The 26,898-nt window shown below is 35.6% G+C and overlaps 1 protein-coding gene across 3 annotated transcripts in view; it reads left to right on the forward strand.

Annotated features, from left to right (window-relative positions):
• The window catches only part of CEP152 (centrosomal protein 152), a 95,104-nt gene that overhangs the window by 38,304 nt on the left and 29,902 nt on the right, over positions 1-26,898 (forward strand). For all 3 annotated transcript variants that reach the window (XM_032856554.1, XM_032856556.1, XM_032856555.1), the window contains exons 13-19: positions 9,386-9,590; positions 14,164-14,292; positions 14,877-14,986; positions 15,739-15,867; positions 15,999-16,131; positions 22,316-22,597; positions 24,942-25,073. In XM_032856554.1, coding sequence (XP_032712445.1) covers positions 9,386-9,590; positions 14,164-14,292; positions 14,877-14,986; positions 15,739-15,867; positions 15,999-16,131; positions 22,316-22,597; positions 24,942-25,073 — 1,120 coding nt within the window. The remainder of the gene's footprint in view (positions 1-9,385; positions 9,591-14,163; positions 14,293-14,876; positions 14,987-15,738; positions 15,868-15,998; positions 16,132-22,315; positions 22,598-24,941; positions 25,074-26,898) is intronic.

Genomic DNA, 26,898 nt, shown 5'->3' on the forward strand with positions numbered 1-26,898 from the left:
TTGTATAGTATGTGGTATTTTGTAACTGACTTCTTTCACTTAGCATAATGCTTTCAAGGTTCATCCGTGTTGCTGTATCAGTGCTTCATTCCGTTTTGTAGCCAAGTAAAATATTCCATTGTGTGAATATATATCACCTTGACTTAGTCATGCATCAACTAGTAGACACTTATTTGAGTTGTTTCTACATTTTGGCTATTATGAATAATGCTACTAGGAATATTTATGCACAAATTTATGTGGATATATGTTTTCATTTCTCTTAGATACACAGTTGACCCTTGATCAGTGTACACGTTAGGGGCGCTGACCTACTGTGTGGTTGAGAATCTGCATATGACTTTGACTTTTCAAAAACTTAACTGCTAATAGCCTGCTGGTTTTTTTTTTGTTGTTGTTGTTTTGTTTTGTTTTGTTTTTAAAGATCCCATCCATTTATTTGACAGAGATCACAAGTAGGCAGAGAGGCAGGCAGAGAGAGAGAGGGGGAAGCAGGCTCCCTGCCGAGCAGAGAGCCCGATGCGGGGCTCAATCCCAGGATCCTGAGATCATGACCTGAGCCGAAGGCAGAGGCTTTAACCCACTGAGCCACCCAGGTTCCCCTAATAGCCTACAATTGACCAGAAACCTTACCAATAACATAAGCTGTTAATTAACACATATTTTGCATGTTATGTATATTGTATATTTTATTCTTACATTAAAATAAGCTAGAGAAAAGAAAATGTTGAGACAATCATAAGGAAGAGAAAATACATTTATGATACTATATTGTATTAAAAAACATCTACGTATAAGTGGACCTGTGCAGTTCAAACCCATATTACTCAAGGGCAGCTGTTTATCTGGGAGGGGAATTGCTGGGTAATGTGGTAGTTCTATGTTTAGCATTTCAAATAATGGTCCTACTGTTTTCCAAAGTGGCTGCACCATTTTATATTCCCACCAGCGATGTATGAGGGTTCCAGTATTTTTATATCCTGGCCAACACTTGCTATTTGGTTTTGATTTTCTAATGATGTAGTTTTATTTGGTGGTTAATTATGTTGAACATCTTTTGCAGAGTTTATTGGCCATTTGTATATCTTTGGAGAGATCTCTTCGAATCTTTTGCCCATTTTAAAATTGGGTTGTCCTTTTATTGGTTTTGAGAGTTCTTAGTATATTCTGAATATAAGTTCATTTTCAGATATATGATTTGCAAGTATTTTCTCCTGTGGATTGTTTTTTCACTTTCTTGATGGCATCCTTTGAAGCACAAGTCTTTAATTTTATGAAGTCCAACTTAACGTATTTTTTCTTTGGTTGCTTGTGCTTTTTGACTTTCTAAGAAACCATTCTCTAATCCCAGATCCTGAAGATTTATACCTATATTTTCTTCTCCAAGAGTTTTACCTCTTACATTAGGTCTTGGATTCATTTTGAATTAATTTTTACTATATGATGTGATATAGAACTTCATTCTTTTGTATGTATATCTGGTTGTCCCAGTACCAGAATTTGTTTTGATATCCTTGTCAAAAATCAGTTGACTCTAAATATGAGGGTTTATTTCTGGACTCTCACTTCTATTCCATTGATCTATATGCCTGTCCTTAAGCCAGTGCCAAACAGTCTTGCTTTGTTAAGTTTTGAAATTGGAATGTCTAAATCTTTCAATTTTGTCTATTTCAATATTTCCTGGGCTATCCTGGATCTCTTATATTTCCATATAAGTTTTAAGACCAATTTCTGTACAGTAACCAGCTGGGATTTTGATTGAGGTTTGCAGGTAGTCTGTATATCAGTTTAGGGGAGTATTGCAATCTTACCAATACTGGGTTCTGATTCCTGAACACAGGATGTCTTTCCATTTATTTAGGTCTTCTTTAATTTCTTTGAATGTACTACTCATGTATTTTGTATTTTTGTGGTTTTTGGTGTCCTAGTCATATACTTTTGTTAAATTTACTCCTCGGTGTTTCATTCTCTTGGGCTATTCTTTTTGCTGGATTGTTTTCTTAATTTTATTTTCGGGTGGTTAATTCCTAGTGTAGAGAGATACAATTGATTTTAAGTATATTGATGTTGTATCCTGACACATTGTTGAACTTGTTAATTTAGTTCAAATAGTTTTTTTAGTGGATTTCTTAGGATTTTTTTAGGTATAGGGTCATGTCACCTGAAAATAGAGATCATTTTGTCTTTCTTTCCAATCTGAATGCCTTTATTTTTTCCCTAATTGCTCCAGCTAGAATCTCTAGTACAAGGTTAAATAGAAGTGGTAAAAACTGATATTCTTGTTTTGCTCCTCATCTTACAGGGAAGCATTTGGTCATTCTCCATTAAGCATGAGTGCTAGCTGTGTGTTTTTCATACATATGGGTGTTCTTCAGACTTTTTTTCACTTAACATTTTGTTGTGAGACTCATGGTGTAGCATGTAACTGTAGCTCATTCATTTGCATATATAAATATTTAACGTGTATCTTTATTTGTATGAGTATTCCAGCTTATTTTCCATTCTACTAACCATAGATTCTTAATGTTCCTTCCTAGTGCAATGTGCATGCATGTCTGTTGGGTATATACTTAGAGGTGAAATTGCTTGTGGTATGTGTATTTCAAACTTTAAGAGGTCATGCCAACCTGTTTTCCATAGTGGTTGTGCCGATTTACCTTTACATGAGAAGTGTATGAAATTCTTAATTGCTCTCTTTGCTGACACTTGATATTTTAAGTTGTTTACTTTCAGCCATTTAATGTGTTGTGATACTCTATTATGGTTTTCCACATAATCCATTATCCTGGATTACTAATGAGATTGAGCTCCATTGAGAAAAACTGTTTATTGGCTTTGCGTGTGTGTGTGTGTGTGTTTGTGTGACTTGCTCATGTCCCTCCTCAGTTTTTAAATGACTTTGTGTTTGCGTGTACATGTGTTCTGTTGAAATGTAGCAGTTTTTTCTTTTTTTAATATCTGTTCCAGATAGGAGTTCTTTGACAGTAATGTGTATTGTCTTTTGATGAATGGAAGTTTTTTAACTGTAGTCAAATTTGTCAATCATGGTTAGTGCTTTTTATGTTTCCTTTAAGAAATCTTTCCTGTTGGGGCACCTGGGTGGCTCAGTTGGTTAAGTGGCGAACTCTTGGTTTTGGCTCAGGGTCCTGGTACTTGGGGCTCTGCACTCAGTGGGGAGTTGACTCAAGGATCCTTTCTCTCCCTCTGTCCCTCCCCTTGCTCATGCACTCATGTGCCTTCTCTCTAAAATAAACAAATCAATCTTAAAAAACAAACAAAAACTAAACCATACCTATTATCCTATGCTGCCTTCTAAAAGCTTTAATAATTTGCCTTATACTTGAGTTTTACCATCTCTCTGGAATTGCTGTTTTTGTTAGGGTTTTTCTGATGGGTCTTGCTTGTTTACACGTGCAAATGAACTTTATAATTAACTTGTTCTACTCCTGGAAAAAATCCTGAGAATACAATAGAATACAATCCTAATTTTTATTACGATCACATTAAACATGTGCATTGACTCTCTCCCAGTTCTTAGGGAGAATTGATATTATTATGATGTTGAATTTTTTTATCTAAGAATATAGCATGCCTTTTCATTTGCTTAAATCTATTTTTTTCTCAAGAGTGTTTTGGAATTTTTTATATTTAGGTTTTTGCACAAATTTTGTAAAATTGATGCTTAGATATTTTTGCAATAGTAAGTAGGGTATTCATTTCTATTTCTTCTTGAATAATGTTTGTACATATGATTTCTATATTTTTTGTTATAACCTGTTACTTTTTAATTCTCTTACTGTTTGTAGTAATTTTTCCATTATATTTTAGGTTTTACTAGATAGGAATATATCATTTACTAGTGGAGATAATTATAGCTTTTTTGTTTCACTTATGCTCCAAATTGTTTTCTCTTTAAGGTTACATTAGAGTCCTTCTATTTTATTAGGATATTGATAGCGTGAATGCTGTTTTTCAAAGTGATCATACTATTTTGCATTACCAGAAGCAATATCTGGGTTTCGGTTGTTCTACATTTTTGTTAAAACTTGGTGGTATTAATCTTTTTAAATTTGTAGTGTGTGTAGTGGTAATCTTACTGTGGTTTAATTTTTATTTACCTAATGACCCATAATCTAAGCATTTTTTTTTTTGATTGATTGATTGATTGATTGGAGAGAGAGAACATGTGCAAGAGGAGGGGAGGGGCAGGGGAGAGAGAATTTTAAGCAGGTTCAGGGCCAGGGTGGAAGGAGCTGACACTGGGCTTAATTTCACAACTCTGAAATCATGACCTGAGCCGAAATCAGCAGTTGGACACTGAGCTGATTGAGCCATCTAGATGCCCTCAGCATCTTTTTATGTGCTTCTCTTTCCCTTTTTTTTTTTTTTTTTTCTCTGATGTGCTTAATTGCCATTTTGTATATGCCATTTTGTCTTTATTTATTCCAGGGTACAAGCCCCTTCTCTGATATATATGTTGTGAATATTTTCTTTTGCTCTGGTTTTCCTTGTCACGTTCTTAATGTATCTTTTGAAGAGCAAGAGCTTAAGTTTTTATGAATTCAAATTGATCAGTTATCTTTTAAAAGAGTTCATGGGTTTTTGTTCTAATGTAACTGTGTCACAGAAATTTTCTTAGGACTTTAGAAATTTGATAGTTTTACCTCTTACATTTATATCTATGGTCCATTATGAATTAGTTTTTTAGTATGGTATAAGGTAAATGTAAATGTACAGAATAGGCAAATCCATAGGTAGAAGGTAGATTAGTGATTGCTTGGAGCTGTGAGGACAAGAAGGGGTAATGAGGAATGTATGAGGAATATAGGTATAGGGTTTCTTTTTTGGGATGTTGAAATGTTCTAAAGTAGGTTGTGGTACTGGTTGCACCACTCAATTTTTTCATATCAATATCCAGTTGATCTAATATCATTTGTCAGAAAAACTTCTCTTTCCTCATTGAATTGCCTTGGTATCTTTGTTGATAATTAATTGACCATTTATGGCCTGTTTCTGTACTTTCCATTCTGTTCCCCTATGCTTTTGGTTAATAACAGTCTTGATACTGTAGCTTTACAGTAAAGTGTTGAAATGTTTTGGACAAGTCCTTCAACTTTATTTTCAAAATTGTTTTGAATATTCTAAGTTCTTTGCATTACAAAATGAATTTAATGATTAGGTAGTCAATTTCTACAACATAGTCTACTAGACTTTTAATTGGGATTATGTTGAATCTCTAGACCAATTTGGAGAGAATTGACACCTTAAGAAATTGCTATTTGTCAGTTATACCTAAATAAAGCTGGAGGAAGAAAAAAAATTGAGTCTTCCAATTTCAGAACATACATGTTGTACCTCTCTATGTCTTCTTTAGTTTCTCTCCAGTAATGTTTTGTAGTGGGTTTTTTGTTTTTTTTTTTAAGATTTTATTTATTTATTTATTTATTTGACAGAGATCACAAGTGGGCAGAGGGGCAGGCAGAGAGAGAGGAAACAGGCTCCCTGCTGAGCAGAGAGAGCCCGATGTGGGACTCGATCCCAGGACCCTGAGATCATGACTTGAGCCGAAGGCAGAGGCTTAACCCACTAAACCACCCAGGCGTCCCTATAGTTTTTTATAGATGACATTTTCCGTTAAATTGAATAATTTTCTTTAGCATTTCTTCTAAGCTTCCTTAGATGATGTCCTTTTATTTCCTGATTATAGAATTCTGGACCAATTGTTCTTTTATTTCAGCATTTTAAAGATATGTTCTTGCACTGTCTCTGGCCTTGATGGTTTCTGAAGAGAAATCTGTTGTTATTTGGACCATTATCTTGTGTGTAATGTGTTGTTTTACTTTTGTTGTTTTCAAGATTTTTTTCTCCTTTTCATACTTTGATTATGATGTGTCTTAAGTGTGTGTGTGTTCTTTTTTTTTTTTTTTTAGTTCATTTGGGGTTTACCAAGTTTATTGAAAATGTAAATTTATTATGTCTTTTACCAGACTCGTGGAATGTTGACCATTATTCAAATATCTTTTCTGTCCCTGCTTCTTCTCTCCTACTCTAGGTCTCTAATTATACAACTTAAATTTTTTTTTATATTGTCCCACGGTTCCTGAGACAGTTCATTTTTTTCCAATTTTTTTTTGTTTCATTTTGGATAATTTCTATTGAGCTATATTTAAGTTTATTCACTCTTCGTTCTGTTATCTATCTTTATTAAACTTGTCCAGTGGGGATTTTTTCTTTTAACTTTCAAATACTGTATTTTTCTTTTTTTCGTCTTTTTTATTCTTTTTCAAAGATTTTATTTATTTATTTGACACAGAGAGATCACAAGTAGGCAAAGAGGCAGGCAGAAAGAGAGGGGGAAGCAGGCTCCCCGCCGAGCAGAGAGCCCGATGGGGGACTCGATCCCAGGACCCCGAGATCATGACCTGAGCTGAAGGCAGAGGCTTTAACCCACTGAGCCACCCAGGTGCCCTGTCAAATACTGTATTTTTCAATGATAACATTTCTTTTTGGTTCCTTTATAGTTTTTATTTGCTGAGAATTCCTATCTTTTCATTCGTTTTAAATATGTTTCCCTTTATTTCATAGAACAGAGACATAATAGGTGCTTTAAACTTTGAAAACTCTTTGTGATAGCTCCAGCATTTTCATCATCTGTAGATTGGTCCATTTTCTTGGTTAGTTGCATGTCAAATACCTTTAGATTATGATCAGGCACACCTGGTTGTATTGTGCTTTGCAGATACTGTATTTTCTTTACAGTTTGGCAACCCTGCATCAAGCAAGTCTGTTGATGCCATTTTGCCAACAGTGTTTGGTGATCTCAGATCTCATGTCTCTATGTCACATTTTGGTAGTTCTTACTATATTTCAAACTTTCTTATTATATTTGTTATGGTGATCTGTGATCTATGATTACAACTCACTAAAACTCAAAATGGTCAGCATGTTTTAGCAAGAAAGTATTTTTTAAGTAAAGTTTGTATATTGTTTTTTAGATATAATGGTATTACTCACTTAGTTGACTTCATTTGAGTCACTTTACTGCACTGTCTGCTTTACTGTGGTGGTCTGCAACCAAATCAGTGATATCACCTGAGAATGCCTGTATTAGACGTTCAGATTTTTAAGTTGTGTAGAAACTTGTATGGAGTTTCAAATCTGTTTATTTGTCCAAGCCTTTGCCACATTGGTCTGAATCTGTCTTTATATGCATAGCTCAAAAGTTAGTCATTGTGAGATTTATGTGTGTGGTTTACATTTCAATTAAATTCTCCAAATATTTACTCTGCAGGTTCGTGAGTCTGTTCTGTGCATGCATAGTTCAGGGCTTAGACTGAGGCATGTACACATTTATGCACAGAATTTATGACTCCTTTCTCTGCTTCTCTCCTCTCCAGGAGTCTTCCTGTGCTCTCTCTTTATCTTGGTTTTCAGCAATTTGATGTTAATATAACTTACAGTGGTTTTCTTCATTTTCTGCTTGAGATTCATTGACCTTGTAGGTTTTAATAGGGTTTTAATTTTCATCAAATAGAGTTTTGGTCATTAAAAAAATATTGGGTTGTGCCTGGGTGGCTCAGTCCTTCGGCTTAGGTCATGATCCCAGGGTTCTGGGATTGAGCCCTCTGTTGGGCTACCTGCTCAGTCAGGAGTCTGCTTCCCCCTCTCCCTCTGTCCCTCTCCTGCTTGTGCTTATTCTCTCTCTCTGAAATAAGTAAAATCTTTAAAAGAATAAACAAAATTTTTATTTTGGTCCCCTTCCCCTCTCCTCTTCTGGGATTTCAGTTACAATGGGGTTAGAAAACTTAATATGCTTAGTATATTTCTCTTTTAGTCTTCTTTCTCTCTGTGTTTAATTTTATAGGGTTCTATTGTTATGTCTTTATGTCTGCTAATCTTTTCTGCATTAATAATTAATGTTAATTAAATAAGCTGTTAATCTTATCCAGGATATTTTTCGTTTCAGATGTTGTAATTTTTCATCAAAGTTTGGTTTGGGTCATTTTTATATCCTTTATTTCTCATTGTGTTTGTGTTGTTTCTCTTACCTTAACATCTGAAATATAATTAGTTCTACTGCCAGCATCATTGCTGGGTCAGTTTCTATTGACTGATTTTTCTCCTGGTTGTTGTTTATATTTTCTTTCCCTGTTTGCATGCCTGGTAAATTTTGATTGGATGCTGAACATTTTGAATTTTATGTTTGAGATGTTAATCCTGTTTAATTTTTAAAATATTGTTATTCTTTTTCTGTGGCACACTTAAGTTTCCTGGAATCCATTTGGTCCTTTTAAGGCTTCTTTATAGGTTTTGTTAGGTCAGATTTAGAGCAGTCTTTATTTAATCTGGGCCTAATTTGGCCCCATTACTAAGGCAGTATTTGATATTTTGTGAATTATGTCTTTCCACTATAGTTCTTTGGAACCTGCAGTATTCCCAGCCCTATTTCTTTTCTGTGACTCTTTACCTGGCCTTGTAGTAATATTCTCACATGGATATACAGATCTCTAGAGCTCTCTCTTTCTGTAGTTACCTTTCCCATAGTATTTCCCTCATCCTATTCTAGCCATTTTGTCTTTCCCAAACTGAACTCTGCAACTTGGTAAGATTACTAGGCTGCCTTTGGCTTTTCTCTCCCTGTGCCACAGGCTGGAAACTTCCTGGGGAGAAAACAGGAATGAGCATAGATAGGGCTCATCTTGTTTGTTTTCCTTTCCTGAGGGATCATTATGCTGTGCTGTCTGTTGTCTAATGATTGAAAATGATCATTTCATGTATTTTATCTGGTTTTCTTGTTTTTTAAGGCAGGAATAGAAATTTGGTACTATTAATCTATTATAGCATGGTGCAGATTTCTCATTCTCATTCCAGTTTTGAAATTTATTGAAACTAAATTTGGAATTAAATTAGTGTGGCTTTTATTTTTGTTATTTTTGCCCCAATTGCTCAGATAACCACCTAGATTTGTGTATTAATAAAAGAAATACAGAAATTGTTAGGAAGACTAGTATCTTACTTTTTTCACTGCCTCCTTTATTTTTGTGTTGTTTCTCTTCGGTTCATACAGGGCATGTATGTAAAGCATGCAACTTAACCAAAAGCAAAAAAAGCATGCCATACCGAAGTTCACATGGTTCAACTCTTTTCAGTGAGGCAGGTGGTCTAAGCATAATCATAGTCTTATCAATAGACTTCTATATATGGGGACGTAGCGAGGGTAATATCATTGTGTATGAAAGAAATTAAAATTGTTTTTGAAATACTAGTGTATAGTTGTATACATGGTCACAAAACATGGTCTCAACTGTAGTCAGTTATTTTCAAGGACTAACCATGCTTGATTTGTTACTTGCTTTAATATTAAATATGATAATTTCTCTATTAGCACTATACAGAAAGAAGAGCCAAAGGATGAACTTTCCAAAGATGAGGTCATTCTGAAGCTGAAAGCAGAAGTGCAGCGTTTGCTGGGAAGTAACTCTGTGAAGCGTCACCTGGTGTCTCAGTTACAAAATGATCTCAGAGACTGTCGCAAGAAAATTGAAGGTCTCCAACAAGCGGAGAAAGATGAGAAAAGCATCATGGTTGAGGTTTGTAGAATTTGTCGTCAAAAACCCATTTTTAAAAAGTTAAATAACGAAAATGTTTACAGTCTTCACATTTAAATCAAACCTTTGTCTTCCAGGGTTTCATTTGACATTATTTAGAAGTAAAGTATAAAGAAGGGAATGCCACATAAAGTAATATATTTTCTAGTTCCTCCTGACATCTCGTAAATGAGATGCTAATTAGGTAAAATTCTTTTACCACAAATCCAAGGAAACAGTCTACGTAACAAATTACCTGTATTTCCTCAAGATTGGCTTGTACCAATGATGTTGTAACCTTAAGTTCTTCACAGCTAGATCTTTCAGCATTTTGTCCATAAGAATTCTCTGGCCCATGCTCCTGTAGTAAGCATCATTCTACATAAGGAAATTAATTATGTAGTGGTGGTGTTATGAGTGGGATCGGCACAGAAACCAGTTAAGTCAGAATCATTGAATCCACTTTATGGATTCACATATCCTTTAGTTAGTGTCCTCACTTTACAGATGAGGAAAATGAAGCTGGGGGAAGTAGTAATTTAACCAATGGGTATTTTTTTTTAGATGAATACTCAAGTTCACAGTCATCTGATTAGCCCATGGACACCTTCAAACTATGCCTTATTTCCCACATTTCTAATGAGCTTTCTACTTAGTCTGTAACATTAGAAAGCAGGGTTGGGGGATATATGGAGTAAGAGCAAACTGTTCAGCTTAAGGTGTTTTTTTGTTTGTTTATTTTTGGTTTTTGTTTTTGGTAAAGCTATTCTGTGCAAGGTCTTGTGGGATGCAGTGAAAAGAAACAATGGCCATTCCTTGAAGGAATTTAGAATCTAGAACGACACTATCCCAATAGCAGTATAATGGAGCCACCTATGTAATTTAAAATCTTCTAGTAACCCCATTAAAGTAAAAGTAATGGTGAAATTAATTTTAAGAATATATTTTATTCGACCCAATATATTAAAAATATTATCTTCTCAGTATGTAATCAATATAGAATTATTAATGAGATGGTTTACATTTTCTATGTTTATGCCAAGTCCTTGAAATCTAACATGTATTATCTACTTACAGCACATTTCAATTTGGACAAGACACATTTCTTTCTTGATAACTTTTTATTTAATTTCAATTTAATTAACATATGCTATATTATTAGTTTCGGAGGTAGAATTTAGTGATCCATCAGTTTTATACAAAACCCAGTGCTCATTACTTCAAGTGCCCTCCTTAATGCCATTCACCCAGTTACCCCATCCCCCCACCCACTTCCCCTCCAGCAACACTTTGTTTTCTATAGTTAAGAGTTTCTCATGACTTGCCTCCCTCTGTTTTCATCTTATTTTATTTTTCCTTCCCTTCCCCTCTGTTCATCTGTTTTCTTAAATTCCACATATGAGTGAAATCATATGGTATTTGTCTTTCTCTGACTTATTTTGCTTAGCGTAATACCCTCTGGTTCCATCTACATCATTGCAAATGGCAAGATTTCATTCTTTTTGATGGCTAATATTCCATTGTGTATGTGTGTGTGTGTTTGTGGTTTGTGTACCACATCTTTATCCATTCATCTGTCAATGGACATTTTTCAAGTGCTCTATAGCCATATGAGATTAGTGGCTACCATATTCAACAGTACAGGTCTGTAAGGAGATGGATGTGTATGACTTTGTGTAGTAAGGATGATGCTAGTTGCAAAGTGCTCTGAGATGGAATAACTCACCAGGCATGTTTGTAGGTGAGATGGTAAGGCAAGCCTTAGTGAGGTCTTTAAGGGGAAAATGTTTGATCTCTCTCCTGAAGGATAAATGCAGGAGAGAAAGTAGGAAGAAACATTTCAGCAGTGAGCAGAAGTATATGAAAGGTTGTAGCAAATAAGCTGATGTAAGTAGGGAGTAGGGCATGTGAATGAAAGTCTATATTGTATAAACTCAATCTTTCTGGAATCTTTGAAGCCACAAGTATATAGATATTATACCAGTTTTTAGAATAATATTAAATCCTGACATTAATGTTACAATGTTGAGTTTCTCTGCTTGCTGTAAGGATGTTAAGAGAGAGAACGTGTCAATTTAAACTTCCTCAGATATCTTTCTAAAGAGAATTAGGTCATCAAAATCCTTTCTTAAAGCCTTTCTAAGTATTGAAAAGGCAAGCAAGAATATGTACTATGTAATCTTAGCATGTTTCCTTTATGAACATTTAAAAGTATTACTATTTTTACTGCTTTATAACCTTGTAGTATATTTTATGTTTGCTCATATCCATTTTATACAGAACAATTACAGATTATCACAAAGATTCTGTTGTTTTTGCTTTCATGTCATTTGTTCAAACAGTGCTGCTCTCTGACATTTCCAGGATCATAAGTGATGAAGGTTAGTAGCTTGTCAAAATGCAGCTCTATGCACTGATTGGGAGTGGACCAAATCCTCTGCTGTTCATTCCAATTGAACAACTGGGCCATTAAGGTAGAATGTAGTAAAGTTCTTCAGAAGATCAGTCTAGCAGTCAGGACCCATATCGACATGGAATTTTTTGTTAGCATAATAATAAAACACAGAGGCCTTTCTGTATCTGATACTCAGTAGAGATCATTACCTAACTATGAGCTGTGGTTAAAGCCGTTAAAGCCATACTCTGATTCCAAGGTACTTGACAGGCAGTGTTCAATAGCTCAGAAGGTTCCTAGCTAGAATCTTTTTAGACATAGAAATTAGGAAGATAATGTGAGAATTGGTGTATTACATGTCTAATTTTCTTGAAGGTAATGTCTTTAGTATTCCAACTTTAGAAAGAAGTTTCATTGTGACACTCAAGTGGTGTTTTTCTCTTTAAAGATTTTCATAAGGGTTTTGTGCTAATAGGTATAAGTATCTAGTGTCTGTCTGCCTGCAGTGTGATAATAAGTCAAAACTGAGTGTCATAGCTAGCCATGAAAACTGTTTTCCCGTATATCAGTATGATGTTATTTTCGATCATTTCATCTCATAGGAATAAAAACTCACCAGTGGGGAAGGAAGCACAAATGAATATCATAAACTTTAAAAAGTGGGGGCCAAGTTAAAAAAGAGGCCATTCTAATGAGTCAGTAAAATCCTTGAAAGTATCATTAGTACCCCTACATTTAGAGAGAAGGTGACAGTAGGTATTCATTCGTAGCTCTTCTCTTTTCTGACTAGAGTAAAAGCATGGCTTCTGGGCAATGATGGCAAGTGAAAGGGGAAAGTCACCAACTAGAGCAGTCTCCCTATAAAGAAAGGTGAAGGCTATGAAATGGAAGACTGAACCAGAACCTTGGTGTTCCGCCACCCCACACATGAGTGAGGTGCACATTATCTCCCCGATGAGGAGAATGAATCTCAATACAGGATATTTTTCAGACATTGTGAAAGAAAGCTCAGACTTCAAGTAAATACATAAACCAATAAGTCAAATATAGTAGATATTAAAAAAAAAATCTCTGTGGCGTCCACAATGAATAAAGAATTCATAAAGGTATAAAGGTAGGTAAGGAAGACACTTGGAGGTGAGAGGAAAATGAGAAGTCCTTTAAACAGGCATATCTGGGAAGATGAAAAACAAACAGTGAAGGTTATGTAAGAGGTTCTGGTATCATGGCAATGCAAGAAATGCAAATAAAAGCAATAGTTGGCTACCCTTACCCCATCAAGTACAATAATTATTTCTAGAGAGTCACTGCCATTGGAGGCAAAGAGAGTTGGGCAGATTCGCTCAGACTATCTGACCGTGTACATTTGCATGGCCTTGTGGGAAACAACTTGCCAAAGTCTGTCATGAGTCTTAAAAATTGTACCTGTTGAATAAAATACCGATCTATGAGTTAATACTGGTTATACAAACAAATAAGTACAGAAATAGAAGAGATGTTAAACTTAGTGGATGTAAGATAAATAATAGAATTTTTGCATAGTCTCCAAGTATCTCCTCATAAGCTACTTATTCCTATTAACAAGTAGAAAAATTATGACTTTACAGTGAAGGTGCCTGCGGACACCACCTTCATTTATTGACCATCATCAGTGATGACACACATTGACATCCTCTGTTTCCTAAAGCACACACAAGTCACTTCTGTGGTATTCGTGACAAAAATGGATGACCTGAATTTAATAATGAAGTAATATCAGAGAAACCCAAATTGAAAGACATCTTACAAAATAACTAGTTGATACTCTTAAAAAAAAAAAAAAGGTCATAGGTTTGAAAGACAAAGACTGAACTGTCCCTAGATTGAAGGAGACTAAGGAGACATGACAATTAATTGCAATGTGGAATCGTTGATTGGATCCTGAATTAGGAAAATGGACGTGAGAGAAAAATTGGAGAATTTTTTTATAGCGTCTGCAGATTAGTTAATAGTACTATATCCTTGTTAATTTTATGGTTCTGATCATTGTACTGTAGTTATATTTGGGGATGGTGATAAAAGTTATATGGAAATTATTTGTGTTGTTTTTGTAGTTTCGTTGAAGTTATGAAATTCATTCAAAAGCAGAACTTAGAATTTTTTAAAAACCTGAAAAGCTTTTGATTTCTTTTTAACATTTAGACTAAAATAGAGACCTCAGAAAACGGAACTAATCAATTATGGCCTGGCTCTTCTACTTCTGATATGATTGTCAAAGATGACATTCTGCGACTTAAAAATGAAATTCACGTTTTACAACAACAAAATCAGGTGATTAAAAAAGTTTCCTATATTTTGTGAGAATTTTTATGACCTCATTAAATTCAAAGGATATAACAGACTTCTCAAAAATCCAGAGACAATGTGATTTAGTAGACAGGTTTATTAGTAGGTGACTAAGGATTCCAGTTATTCCCCTTTATTGGTCATGAGGTAGTAGTTTCATGAGAAGGTGATTCCAGTTTCTTGTCTATAGAAAAACATGGCTACTAGAGGTGTTCTTCTCTTGACCAAAAAATTAAACCTTGTTTATTTATATAGCTCTGAAGATTATTGAATTCTAAGACTTATTTTAAGAGCTTGGTTAGCTAATACTTCTCTGGTTAAATGTTTTCATGTCATACAGTGCAAAATGAATTCAAAATTTTAAGTCTTAACCCTATCAGAAAGCTACTTGTCAAATAAATGAATCTATACTCTTACAGGGGTTATAAAGAGACATTGTAGAATTATGAAAATGATTCATCAATGTTACAGGGTAGAGATAAAGCACAGAGGATATTAAAAGATAAGATTGGACTAATCCGTGAAAATGACGTTTATTTCCTCTAACTACTTTATTCTTTTGTATCTAGGAACTTAAAGAAACTGAAGAAAAACTGAGAAATACAAATCAAGACTTATGTAGTCAGATGAGACAAATGGTACAAGATTTTGACCGTGATAAACAGGAGGCTGTGGATAGGTAAAGTCTACATAGAGGTCTAATGCCTCCCTCCACCCTCTGCCCTCCTGTCCCTGCTTAGGAAAAAAAAAAATTCAAGAGAAGTTATGGAGTGAACCCTCCCTGCTGAGATCTTAGACAGAAGAGGAGGAGTCCCCGGCTTCTCAAATTAGAATTCAGAACACATTTTCCATGGGAATGATGTTGTGTAGTGGGTTGGGTTCTATAGCACCATCAAAACTAGTTCATTGAAATAGTATAGCTTTATGGTTTTTATAGACTGTCTGAGAAACTATTCTTTATTAGGTAGAAATCTGTGGGAGGGAATATGTCTTCCAAATACCAAATCATAAACTTGGAAACAGATTTTTGGAGCATAACTTACTTGTGAGTTGGGTACTTCTAGTATTTACGTTTAATCTAGATACCTTGGAATTTTGGAACTATACCCTATTATTTCAATTAATTTTTTGTCAATAATCCTCAACCAAAGACCATTATCTGTGTGAAGGATTGGGGCATTTTCATGTCCAAGTTTCTAATTTTTCTCTAGATACATTAGAAGAAAGACAATTTTGAAGATTCTTTAAGCTCATCCATTGGGAATTAATTATTACCACTTTTGGTTGGGGGAAACCAACCTGACCTTGATTATAATTTACATCAGAGGGAGGGAGTGGGTAGGGAAGGAAGGAAAAGACACCAGTTCATCTTGGTGTTTCTAGTAACACTGGGTACTGCCACAGATTCTACTGTCTGCTTTCTGTTTCTAGGTGTGAGAGGACTTACCAGCAGCACCATGAAGCCATGAAAGCCCAAATTCGGGAAAGCCTCCTAGCAAAGCATGCTCTGGAGAAGCAGCAGCTCTTTGAAGTTTATGAGGGGGCTCGATTGCAACTTAGGTAAGAGCAGGAGCGTGTAGCTATCCTTTACGCTGTAGAGACAGTATTCTGTTCCATATTTGAGAGGAAAATTGCTTCGTAGCCCTTGTATTATTTTGTGGTCATTTAGTTGCTGGTTTTGTGTATCCAAGGTCTGACTTAGACAAGATGAATAAGGAGATGGCTGCTGTGCAAGAATGTTACCTGGAGGTGTGCAGGGAGAAGGATGACCTGGAATCGACTCTCAGGAAGACCATTGAAAAGGAGCAACAGGCTCAGGAGAAGGTACGGGGCAAGTTCATGTTCTTTGTTCCATCTCATCCCTCTGTCCTCACTGTTATCGTGGAAACCAATGCACCTGTTCTCTTGTGAACTGGGGAGGGCATACGAAGTCCTTTTGCTTTTGGCTGTATCACATCAGTGTAGCTTACAACGTATAGTAAGTATTGAGATGGTTAGTAAAACCTAAGTAGAAAATGTCGTACATATAGAAGAAAAGGATTCTTCCTTATATATTTATTCTAAGAGGCAAAATAGGGTTCTAAATATAAATAAATAAATAAATAAATAAATAAGAATGGACCCAAGTCACTTTGACTCTGAAACCCAGGGATCCTTGTTTTGCAATCATTTGTTGGCTGCAGGCAAGCCTGCCTAGTCCTGTGAGCACTGCACAAAATATTCCCTCAGACACATTTTCCTCTGACCCACTTCTTTCTCAGTACCTAAGTTTCATTTTCTTCTTCTGGGGAGAAGGGCAGGAATTTGAACTTGGAACTTCTGGAGCTAGGAGAGCAAGGTCACACTGTTAGTGTGACCCAATCTTTCAGGGAATTTCTCATTTTTAGGGAAGCCGGAGGGGCTACTCCCTCCTCCTGCCTGAATCTTCCAAGTTGCTATTGGTGAGTGTCCAGGAGTAAAATCACATGTAAACAGTCACCTCTCTTTTCTTCTTTGTTCTGGCGGGAGTCTCATCCAGACGCACGTCTGACTCTCCCTTCCACTTTGGACCAGCCTACAGACCACAATTTGAAAGCCACCTGCGTCAAGATTAGAAAATATTTTTAAAGGCTTGAGTAAATGTTCTATACAGAGATTTTCTGAACAGAGTTACATTAAAGCAGGCTATTGCTACTACAGAGTTACAAAGAAATAGTAAAGAGCAGGTGAGGAATTCAGCTCATTTAATATTTTGATTAATTTTGAGTAGATTAGTATGATAAAAAAACCATGTACACATTTCATCTAATGGAAAAAGAACTTCTAAAGGGAGCTATTTGAGTTAGTGCTGGCAGTATAAAATTTAGAAGGGATATTAAATTACTTAGAAATTAAGAACTTAGTTTTCAGTAATGTTTAAAAAAATTAAAATCGGGGGGAGATTTCTACTGCGATTATTTCTTTTTAAATATATAAATTGACAAAGAACAGAAGAACACTTCTCTCAAAGAGGTCATTCCTTTCAGAAATACATTTTTTGATACTTTTAAAAGAATCAGTTTAGCTATAAAATTGGATCTCATATAATGAGCCACTTGCAGTTAACAGCAGATACGACACTGGCTCATGAATGCTTGTGCACAACAGCAGGAAGGAGAGTTAAAACTGCTATTTGGCCCTTCCAAAAAAACTTAGAGGTTAAATTTTTTTCTTTAAAAATTTCAAATTGTCGTACAGTGAAATTGACTTTTAATTTGGTTTAGAGTTCTATACACTTTTAACACGGGATTTAACACAGGTATGGAGTGATGAGGGTACGGAAGACTTATCACCCTACAAGACTGCCTTGTGCTAGCCCTTTGTAGTTATACCCCACTGAGAGGGCCCAAGTACTTAACCACATGAGAAGTAGAATTCATTCCTTCTCTGGGAATACTTTAGTTTTTTATTTAGACTTACACAAACCCATTATAAAAATTTAGTGATCTTCGTAAGCCAGAGAGAACAGAATTTTAAATTTGAGAGAAATTTATTAATCTTTACATATCCTCCAGAGGTAGGCAAAGATATACCAATCTGTTTTCCTAGGAAATGTCTCATACACACACCATGGAAGACTCTTACTAAACTCAAGCAAGCTAGGGAACTTCAGGGTAGTCCTTCCCAGCAGGACATAGCCATTTTCCCTGCAGTTGGCTTTCAGGTCAGTAACTTAGTCTGGATACAGAATTTGTAATATAGGTAACCCCAAGAATCCTAGGGTGTATTTTCCTGTTCCATATATGTTCTTTTCTGAAACACTTATTGAGTCAGACTGTGGGTTAAGTAGAACTCAATTCCAAGTTTTAAAACTTTTATTAAAACACAGAGAACTTCCCTCACATGTTAGCCTGGCTTATTCAGAGAATGGGAAAAACGTAGACACAGAGCCCTTCAGACTGTAGTAATCATTGGAGGTCATGAATTTGCAGACAAGGCAAAGGTGGACAGTATTCCCATTCATAATGTCATTTCCATATACCTTAAGACTCATTTATACAAATTGTAATACATGCTAAGTCATTCCTTAGAAGTTAGAATTCTTTGCTGTCTTGGGCATGCAAAGTTTAAATGTTTTAAAGCTATCTGGAAATTTACTTCCCTTTAATGATAAAACTTTAAAAATTAGGTATTCTTGTGTAGGATGTTCAAATGGCAGGTCCCCGGTGCTCAATAGATCTATTACTTTACTTCTATAAAGAGAAGAAAGCAAGGTTTTCCTCATTGTGGTAGATTGCAGAAATGGCCACATGTTCTTCCCATCAGTGAATGCATGCTATAGTATTGTAGTGTGACTTTGTGGCTATTCTCAGTAAGAAGTGGTCTATTTGTCATCCCTTGAATCTGATCTTGGCTGCATGACTTACTTTGGGCAATGGGACATTAGTATACGCAAAAAGAACCTTAAAAAGCATTTGTGCATTGGAGCTTACAAGCTTGACGCTCTGAGGAACACTGTGACCACCACCATGTGAATGAACTGGGATAACCTGCTGGGTGATGACCCATGTGACCACATCATCCTTCTGGCCAGACATTAAGCTAACACCCAGACATGTGAGTGAGGCCGTCTTAGACCATATAACCTCAACTGCCTGCAGAGATCAGCTGCATTGACTTAGGTCAGAACTACCACCCAGCTGACCCAGAGAATCATGAGAAATAATGGATGTTTGCTATTTTAGTTTAATTTTGTTAAATTTTGGCTGGCTTACTATGTAGCAAAGCTGATCTATACACAAACATACAAATACACAGAAAATTGCTAGCAGTTTTCTGCTGAGTCAAAAGGAAATGTAGATACATATGGAAACAACTCCTGAAGGATAGATGTACACAAGTAAGATAATTTGAGGATTCTTCCTAAAGTCAACAAAAAAGAACAGTGATATGTGATATGAGCCTGGACAACTTTCTCAGCCATGTGATGGAGACTGTCCTATAGTGTTAGTACAACTGTAGTTTCCATGACTTGAGTGTGAGGAAATGGGTCCTTTAGTTACCACAGAATTTCCGAAACCATGCAACCATGCAACACTGAGCAAAACTAGGTGGTATCTTTTTGGCACCTGCCATTGGTGGAAAGGAATCAGACGGCAATTCAGACCAAAATAAGCCAGGTCAGGTGTGAACCAGAAAAAAACCCAGACAACCAGGTAGTCCTAAATCGGAACTAATGGTAAAGAGACACCGAGCCCGAGCTCTGTTGCTGCTTGGCAGTAGGGATGGCCACATGTACACTTCTCAGGCATGACATTCTGTGGGCTTCAGTGGCATCTCAGTGGAATGTCCAGAGAACCATTTCTAAAAATTTCCAAAACAAAACTGTTAAAGGTCATTTCGATCCCCGAGTAAATCTTTATTAGAGTTTTTCGATCAGCTGGATTCCTAGAGTAAGTAGAGAATGTTATAGTAATACTTAAATTATTAGACTTTATCTGGCCCTTGACAGTTACTATTTGATAATGCTTCAGCTGGTTGTGATAAAAAATTTTGTCTTTGGAGTGAAAAAAAAAATACCAATCTGAATTTATTACAGGATGTGTAACTTTTAAGATAGAGCAATAATTTTTGACTTGCATTGGAATATAAGTCTTTGAGAAGTACACATTTTTTTTCTGGGCTATAATATCTAATGGGTCCCATGATGGGTGTAAATGTAAATGTCAGTTTCACTTTTTAAAAAGTTGGTGTTCTGGGAATTTATTTATTGAATAGCTAGATGCTTTTTCTTTTGATATAGCCATGAAAAAATTTTTTTTATCCAATATTTGAGATCTAAGGTCTTCACAAGACAGTTTACTAAGCTGATAGAGTTAGCATGTAGGAAGATCATTTGTCTCTGTTGCTATTACATGCATGTAACCATTATTTTATATATTTGACTTGAACAGTATTAGTGTTATACAGAGATATTTACTTGAATTTTGTTTAAAGAGACAGCTATTGGAGGAAAGAGAAGAATATGTAAGCAAACTGCAGGTGGAACTTGAAGAAAAGTACCAAGATACCCTAATGATGGAAAAGAACAAGTGGCTGAAAGAACAAGAAACTGATATTAAGCAACAGGTTGAAAATGAAGTGATGTTAGCCAAATCACACTGGGATGAGGAGCAGAAAGAGGTGTGGGTTAAAATTTCTTTCTAGTCACCATGTTTAAAAAAGGTAGTATTAACTGTAGAGAATTGTAGAGAACAGTTCTTCCTGAACACAATTTTTTAATTGCCAAGTACATACATAATCATTTATTTCATGTCTCAGAATTGGGCTATTGGCAGCTTACACTAGTAAGCTTTTATTTTTTTTAAACTTCCCCCTCCCCTCCAACTCTTCAACCTAATTCAGGATATAATGGTTTTTGGAAGAGCACTTTTTTGATTCCTCAAAATGAAATCCACATCTAATTTCATATTGGGGAATGGTTCGGATAACTCTAGAACAGTCTATTATAAGAAATAAATACCCTATATTGTAGATTAGAAGAAAGAAGTAATGACTAGACAGGCTCAGAAGCACAAAACATTACCTTTCTTACCTAAGTAGCAAATGAGATTGCTAGTAGTTTTCTACAAAATTTAGAATCAGTTTATGATCTAGAAAACTTAGAAATGAAATAAATTTTCATGCTTATTGAAACTAGATTCTTTTAAGCACAAGATCGCTATTAATTGGAGTTGGCCACCTCAAGGTGGACTAGTAGACCACTGTTCTTTCTTTTGGCCTTTCCTGCTTTCCACATCCCCAAGAACAATTCATTAGTCTAGTGCTGACACCTGAAATTCTTTTACTCGTCATGTTTTAATATAAAAATATATATTCAAAATATATATGTTGTATGTATTTACATGTATAAAATCTGGGTAGCACAAAACAAATTCCCTATTTTTACATTGTTGCACATTGTTTTTCATTGAATTTGCTCACCAGTTTTTACAAGAAGGATGAGATATCTAGTGTTTTTGGGAGACTGTCAGGAAAGCATAAACCCTTACACAGGTTGCCATTTCAAATGAACCAATGCGACCTGGGAATGTGGTAGCCAGGGAAGTAGTTTGAGAACTGGATACCCAGAAAGTAGAAAACAGGAAAAAGAAAAAGCAAGTTCTGCTGTATCACATTTTTGCCTAAGACTGTGTTTGGATGCATCCTAGCATTTTGTTGGAAGTAGAAAGTTATCATTAAAACATTCTTCTGACTTACTTGTGGTGCACAGGGAATAACACGGAGGACAGTGGGAGATGGAGAGGAGAAGCGAGTTGGGGGAATCGGGGGAAACAAACCGTGAGAGACTGTGGACTCTGAGAAACAAACTGAGGGTTTTAGTCGGAGGGGTGGGGGGGGTGGCATGGCCTGGTGGTGCGTATTAAGGAGGGCACGTATTGCATGGAGCACTGAGTGTGGTGCATAAACAATCTTGGAACACTGAAAAAAATAAAGTTAACAACAACAACAACAACAACAAAACATTCTTCTACTATGCCCCCCCTTCTTGAATTTACAGTTAACTCTAACACTAGAGCGTAGTATCATAACAAACAAGATTCTAATCTGTTTAAGTAAATAGAACTGTTTTTAGATTTTTCAGTTTTAGGTTGATTAGATTTAACTCAGTCCCTGCTTTATGGAAAGCCTGGTGTTGATGGGGAAAAAAACCACATATTAATAGAAGTTTTCTTCTTTAAAAAAAAAAGAATCATGTCATTTTTGTAGTGGCAGTGTCAAAGCTTCCAGAAGGTTGCATCTTGAGAGCAAGATAGCCTGACCTTATGCAGTACACTTAAATCCTCCATGTGATTTATGTCATGTATATACACAGTAACTTTCAGGATTTACTTGAGAATGTATTTTCATCAACTAAGTTTCTAAATCTCATGTAATTACTACAACAATGTCTAGATGGTTTTCAAACACAGCTGTGGTTCTTTTGGCTAGCTATTCTAGTTTTTGCTTATTTGAGTATTTTTTTGTATGATTTTTCTTCTGAAAACAGATCAAACAAGAACTTATTCAACAGCTTGAAAAGGAGTGGCAGTCTAAGCTGGATCAAACCATAAAGGCCCTGAAAAAGAAGACTTCAGATTGTTGCAGCCAAACTGACCAAGTTACTGCCATGGATGTTATTTCCAAGAAAGAGATGGCAATCATGCTAGAAGAACAAACGCAGAAGATGCGGCAAGATTTAGAACAAGAGAAGGAGACAGCTATCAATGGGGGTTTGAAAAAACTTGAGGTTGAATTAGAACTCAAATACTGTGAAAATATTGCCAAACAGGTAATATTAATGCTTTATTATTACAAAATTATTGGAACTGCCTATTAATGAAAACCTGTAAAATGGTACCATTGAACTTGTTTGTAACTTTATATATATTTTTTTTAAGACTTTATTTTTTTTTGACACAGATAGAGAGAACACAAGCTGGGGGGGCTACAGGCAGGCAGAGGGAGAGGGAGAAGCAGGCTCCTTGCCAACAAGGAACCCGACACAGGGCTTGATTCCAGGACCCTGGGATCATGACCTGAGCCGAAAGCAACCGCTTAACAGACTGAGACACCCAGGCGCCCTCAAAACTTTATATTTTAAAAAATTTTATGCATTCTAGGGTAGAGAACCTCTTATGTTGTCGCTAAAATTTTCTTCATTATATTTCTGTCACAAAGCTTTTACTCCCTTGGTTTTTCTGTGTATTCTTTAAATTTTCAGAATATTTGCTCCTTTTTCAATCTAGCATTAGGATGATCAAGGTTAAAGGTGGTTTTACAGCTGAATGAAGCACAATTTCACTATGTATCTTTCATATCTAACTTTACAGAAAATACTCCACTGAAGTAGTTATAGAAAAACAAACTTAAAGCAAGTAAGATATTTAACAGTATTTACATTGAGACTTGCAGAGTTGAATGGGATGCCCCTCAAATGGGACATTGTTTGTCAATCCCATATCCTGCCAGAAAGTGGTGCCATTGCCTCCCCTTGGACCAAGCACTCAGAAAACTAGCTCCCATTTAACTGGGTCATGTTACTTGGTTTCCAAAAGTGTCATACTGAGAAAAGTATAGCTCTGTATAAATGGAATAAAGAGTTAATATTTTTTAATCTGTATTATTATAGTGATTTTTTGGTTTCAGGATGCCTTTACACTTTCAAAAAATGTAAGACCCTAAAGAGCTTTTCTCTGTGTGTGTTATATCTTTTTATTGTATTGGAAAATAACTTCGAGAAATTTTTAAAAAAGAATACTGAAGCATGCTTGCCATTGGCTGTCAGAGCAATGAGATGCCATATAGCATGTAGCCTCTGGAGCATTGTGTTGTCCACACATGAATGAGTGGGAGTGAAAAAAGCAAAGGTCTGAATATTATTTTGAAAATAGTCTTGACCTCACAGAGCACCTGACAGGATATTTAGTGCCTCAGAGGTTCCTGGACCTTAATATAACATTCTTATTTTGTATTTACTATTTTAGACCTATCACTTATTAAAAAACTCTTAAAATAATACCTGAAGTAATATGTTAAAAAGGTATATTCCACTTTTGATAAAAACTTGGCATTCTGCCTCTTTGTTAAATTGTTCTGTGTGATTTTAGAGGGAATCCTTATGGAATGGAAACATAGGCAAATATATATAATGGTATCAAGGGCATCTTCTGTCAGTTAAATAATTTCCTGAAATGTTTAAGGTTTGAACAGAGTTAAGAAAATGTTCTACAGACAAAGAGATATGTTTAAGGATACTGCTCTGGTGTATATCTAATCACAGATCTTGTGAAGAAAAATAAATAACATGATGTAGTAGAAAGGAAGTATTCATAATAACTTTTTAAGGAATATAAATTTCCATAGGAGCTTTATCTTTTCCCCATATTTTTAACTCCCTGGAATTTACCTGTAAATATATTTAGCATTTTGCAAAAACAGTTCAGCCCCTTATGTCAGCTTGGTTTCTGTAGGTTTGTATGGATGTAGGTATATGTGTGTCTGTGTGTATTTCAAAATAAGGGAAGAGTACTTAATAAATTATCTTGTGGTAACCTGTGACAGATTTACAACCATGTAGCCCTCATAATTCATCAGGTCTTACATTTTTGCCTGAATCAATGCATCACCTTCATTCTTTAGTTGCAAACTCAACAATAGACAGGAAAACTTGCTCTGGGACAAAGCTATAAAAAATATCGGTGTGTGCTGGCATGTGTTAATGTGTTTATATGTAAGGCGGGAGGACTGTGGATATGGTTGGTGTGCTACTAGACAGCAGCTGACCTCAAGTAGCATTCCTGCATGTCTTCTCCTTTTTCTCAAGAGAAATAGGAGTTTTTTGGAAATGGCGTTGATACTTTGTATGAAGCTTTCCAATAGTAGTATTGACCGTCGAACATTTATAGATTCCTGCTTGTTGTGGTGGCATTCGCATGGGGGCAGTGTGGGAAGTTTTGAACAGAAGGATGAGAATCTACTGTTGGGGATAAGGTGGAGTACTAGAAGTCACTGTAACTAATGTAGTGCAGTACAGTGTGAAATACACATGAAATTGTAGTAGCTATTTGCAAATGGGCTCTTTCTGAAGGTTAATACCTCACTTTACCTCTTTCTCTTGCAATATCCAATTGCAGGTGGAAACAGCTGTACAAAATGCTCGTCATCGATGGCTGGAAGAAATGCCTGACCTTGCAGAGTATAAAGCACGTGTCAGAGCAGAACAGAAGAAATGGGAAGAAGAACAAGACATCACTGTGGCCAGACGGGTAAGCGCTCTCCTTGATAGATGCTTCACAATGGCCTCTCTCCTGACCTCCCAGCTTTGTCCCGGGAATTTGTTTCTGCTCAGATGGTTATGGAAGGATTAAGTATAATCATCCATGTTGAACATTAGCTCAGAGCCTGGCTGATGATGTCTGTTATCATCATCAAGATATTGAGGGAGAAAGAATATATTTTAGGGTCCTGAAACTCTCATAGTCAGGAAGGTAACCTTAACTGTGAAACTGAATCCCATTTGATCTTGCCCTATCATTAGGAGAAATTCGGAGCAGGTATTGATCTGTTTATTAATAGTTGCGCAGTATCCTTTCACATGGTTTGTTCTCTGTGCTCACTCAGTAGTCTTATAGTCTTGGAAAATAGCCAACACTCCTTTCTGGATACGTCATGTTTGACCAGAAACAAAATCATTTTGCATTCTCCCAATTTATTAGAGTAAACCAATTCTAATCAAAATGACAATAAACTGAACATGGTTTTGAAATTTGACACAATGATACTAAAATTTACTTGGAAAAGACTAGAAATTTTTTAAATGTTCTGGAAAAGAAACAGTAGTCCAGCCCTAACACATAATAGAATATGTTGGAAAATGACAATTCAGTGTTGAGTCACAAAAAGAGAATTCTTTTTTGTTTTGTATTATACATACTTCAGAGATAGGACCAACTGTGAATAAAAGCTTAATTGTTTCAAAACAAGGGGATAAGGAATTATTCCATAATAAATACTCTTATGATAGCCAGAGAGCAATTTGGAAAAATTAAGGTTACCCAAGCATGCATCACAATAAAGTCTAAATTGATTAAGAAGTTAAACATTTTTAGGGCAACCCTCTCAGGTCTCTCTCCAGGAGCTTTGTACTATCAGTCAATAAACTTTACTATCAATAGGTTTTGCTTTACTGCCCACACCAAAAAAAAAAAAAGAAAGAAAAGTTAAACATTTTTAAATAAGCACATAGGGGAAAAAAAGGGATATTTTAGATTTTTACCATAATAACTCAATTTTGGGACAACAGACATAGTAGCAAAGATAGATAAAGTAAGTAGATAAAATAGGTACAAACATTTAAAACATTTTTGCTTTTATAATTAAAAAAAGTGACAGGATAATAAAAAGGAAAATGAATGAATTAAACATGAGAAACGATGGGGCACCTGGGTGGCTCAGTCAGTTGAGTGTCTGCCTTTGGCTCAGGTCATGATCTGAGAGTCCTGAAATCAGGACCCCACATTGGGCTCCCTGCTCAGCAAGAAGTCTGCTACTCCCTCTCCCTTGGCCTACCACTCTGTCTGCTTGTGCTTGCGCGCTCCCTTTCTCTCTCTCTCTCTCTCTCTCTCTCTCTCTGTCAAATAAATAAATAATCTTAAACCTGAGAAATGTTAATACTAATACATGATAAAAACAATACAAATTTATGAGAAAAACAAGAATCTGTGGATAAGTACAGCAGAAAATGGACATACAATCTTCATGAGAAGTCCAAATAACAAACTTAGGGTACGATTTTATGCCACATATGTAAATTCTCTCTTCTTAATTATAATACAAAAAAAAAATACATTGCAGTGTTAAGTACATACTGTTCTCCCAATATTACAACCATTTTGGAAAATAATATGTGCAACAGACATTGTGAATTATTCATATGTCATATTTATAATCTTATTCCACAGATTACTTAGGGAAATAATTCAGCATGAATAAACTTTTAACATTCTTCTTAAGTTACATGATAGTACACACTGGTGCTCATTGCATTATTCTCTATACTTTTTAGTAAGCTGACATATTTCAAAAGGAAAT

This window comes from Lontra canadensis, unplaced genomic scaffold, assembly GCF_010015895.1.
Source record: "Lontra canadensis isolate GAN:19392208 unplaced genomic scaffold, GSC_riverotter_1.0 scaffold12, whole genome shotgun sequence".
NCBI lineage: Eukaryota > Metazoa > Chordata > Mammalia > Carnivora > Mustelidae > Lontra > Lontra canadensis.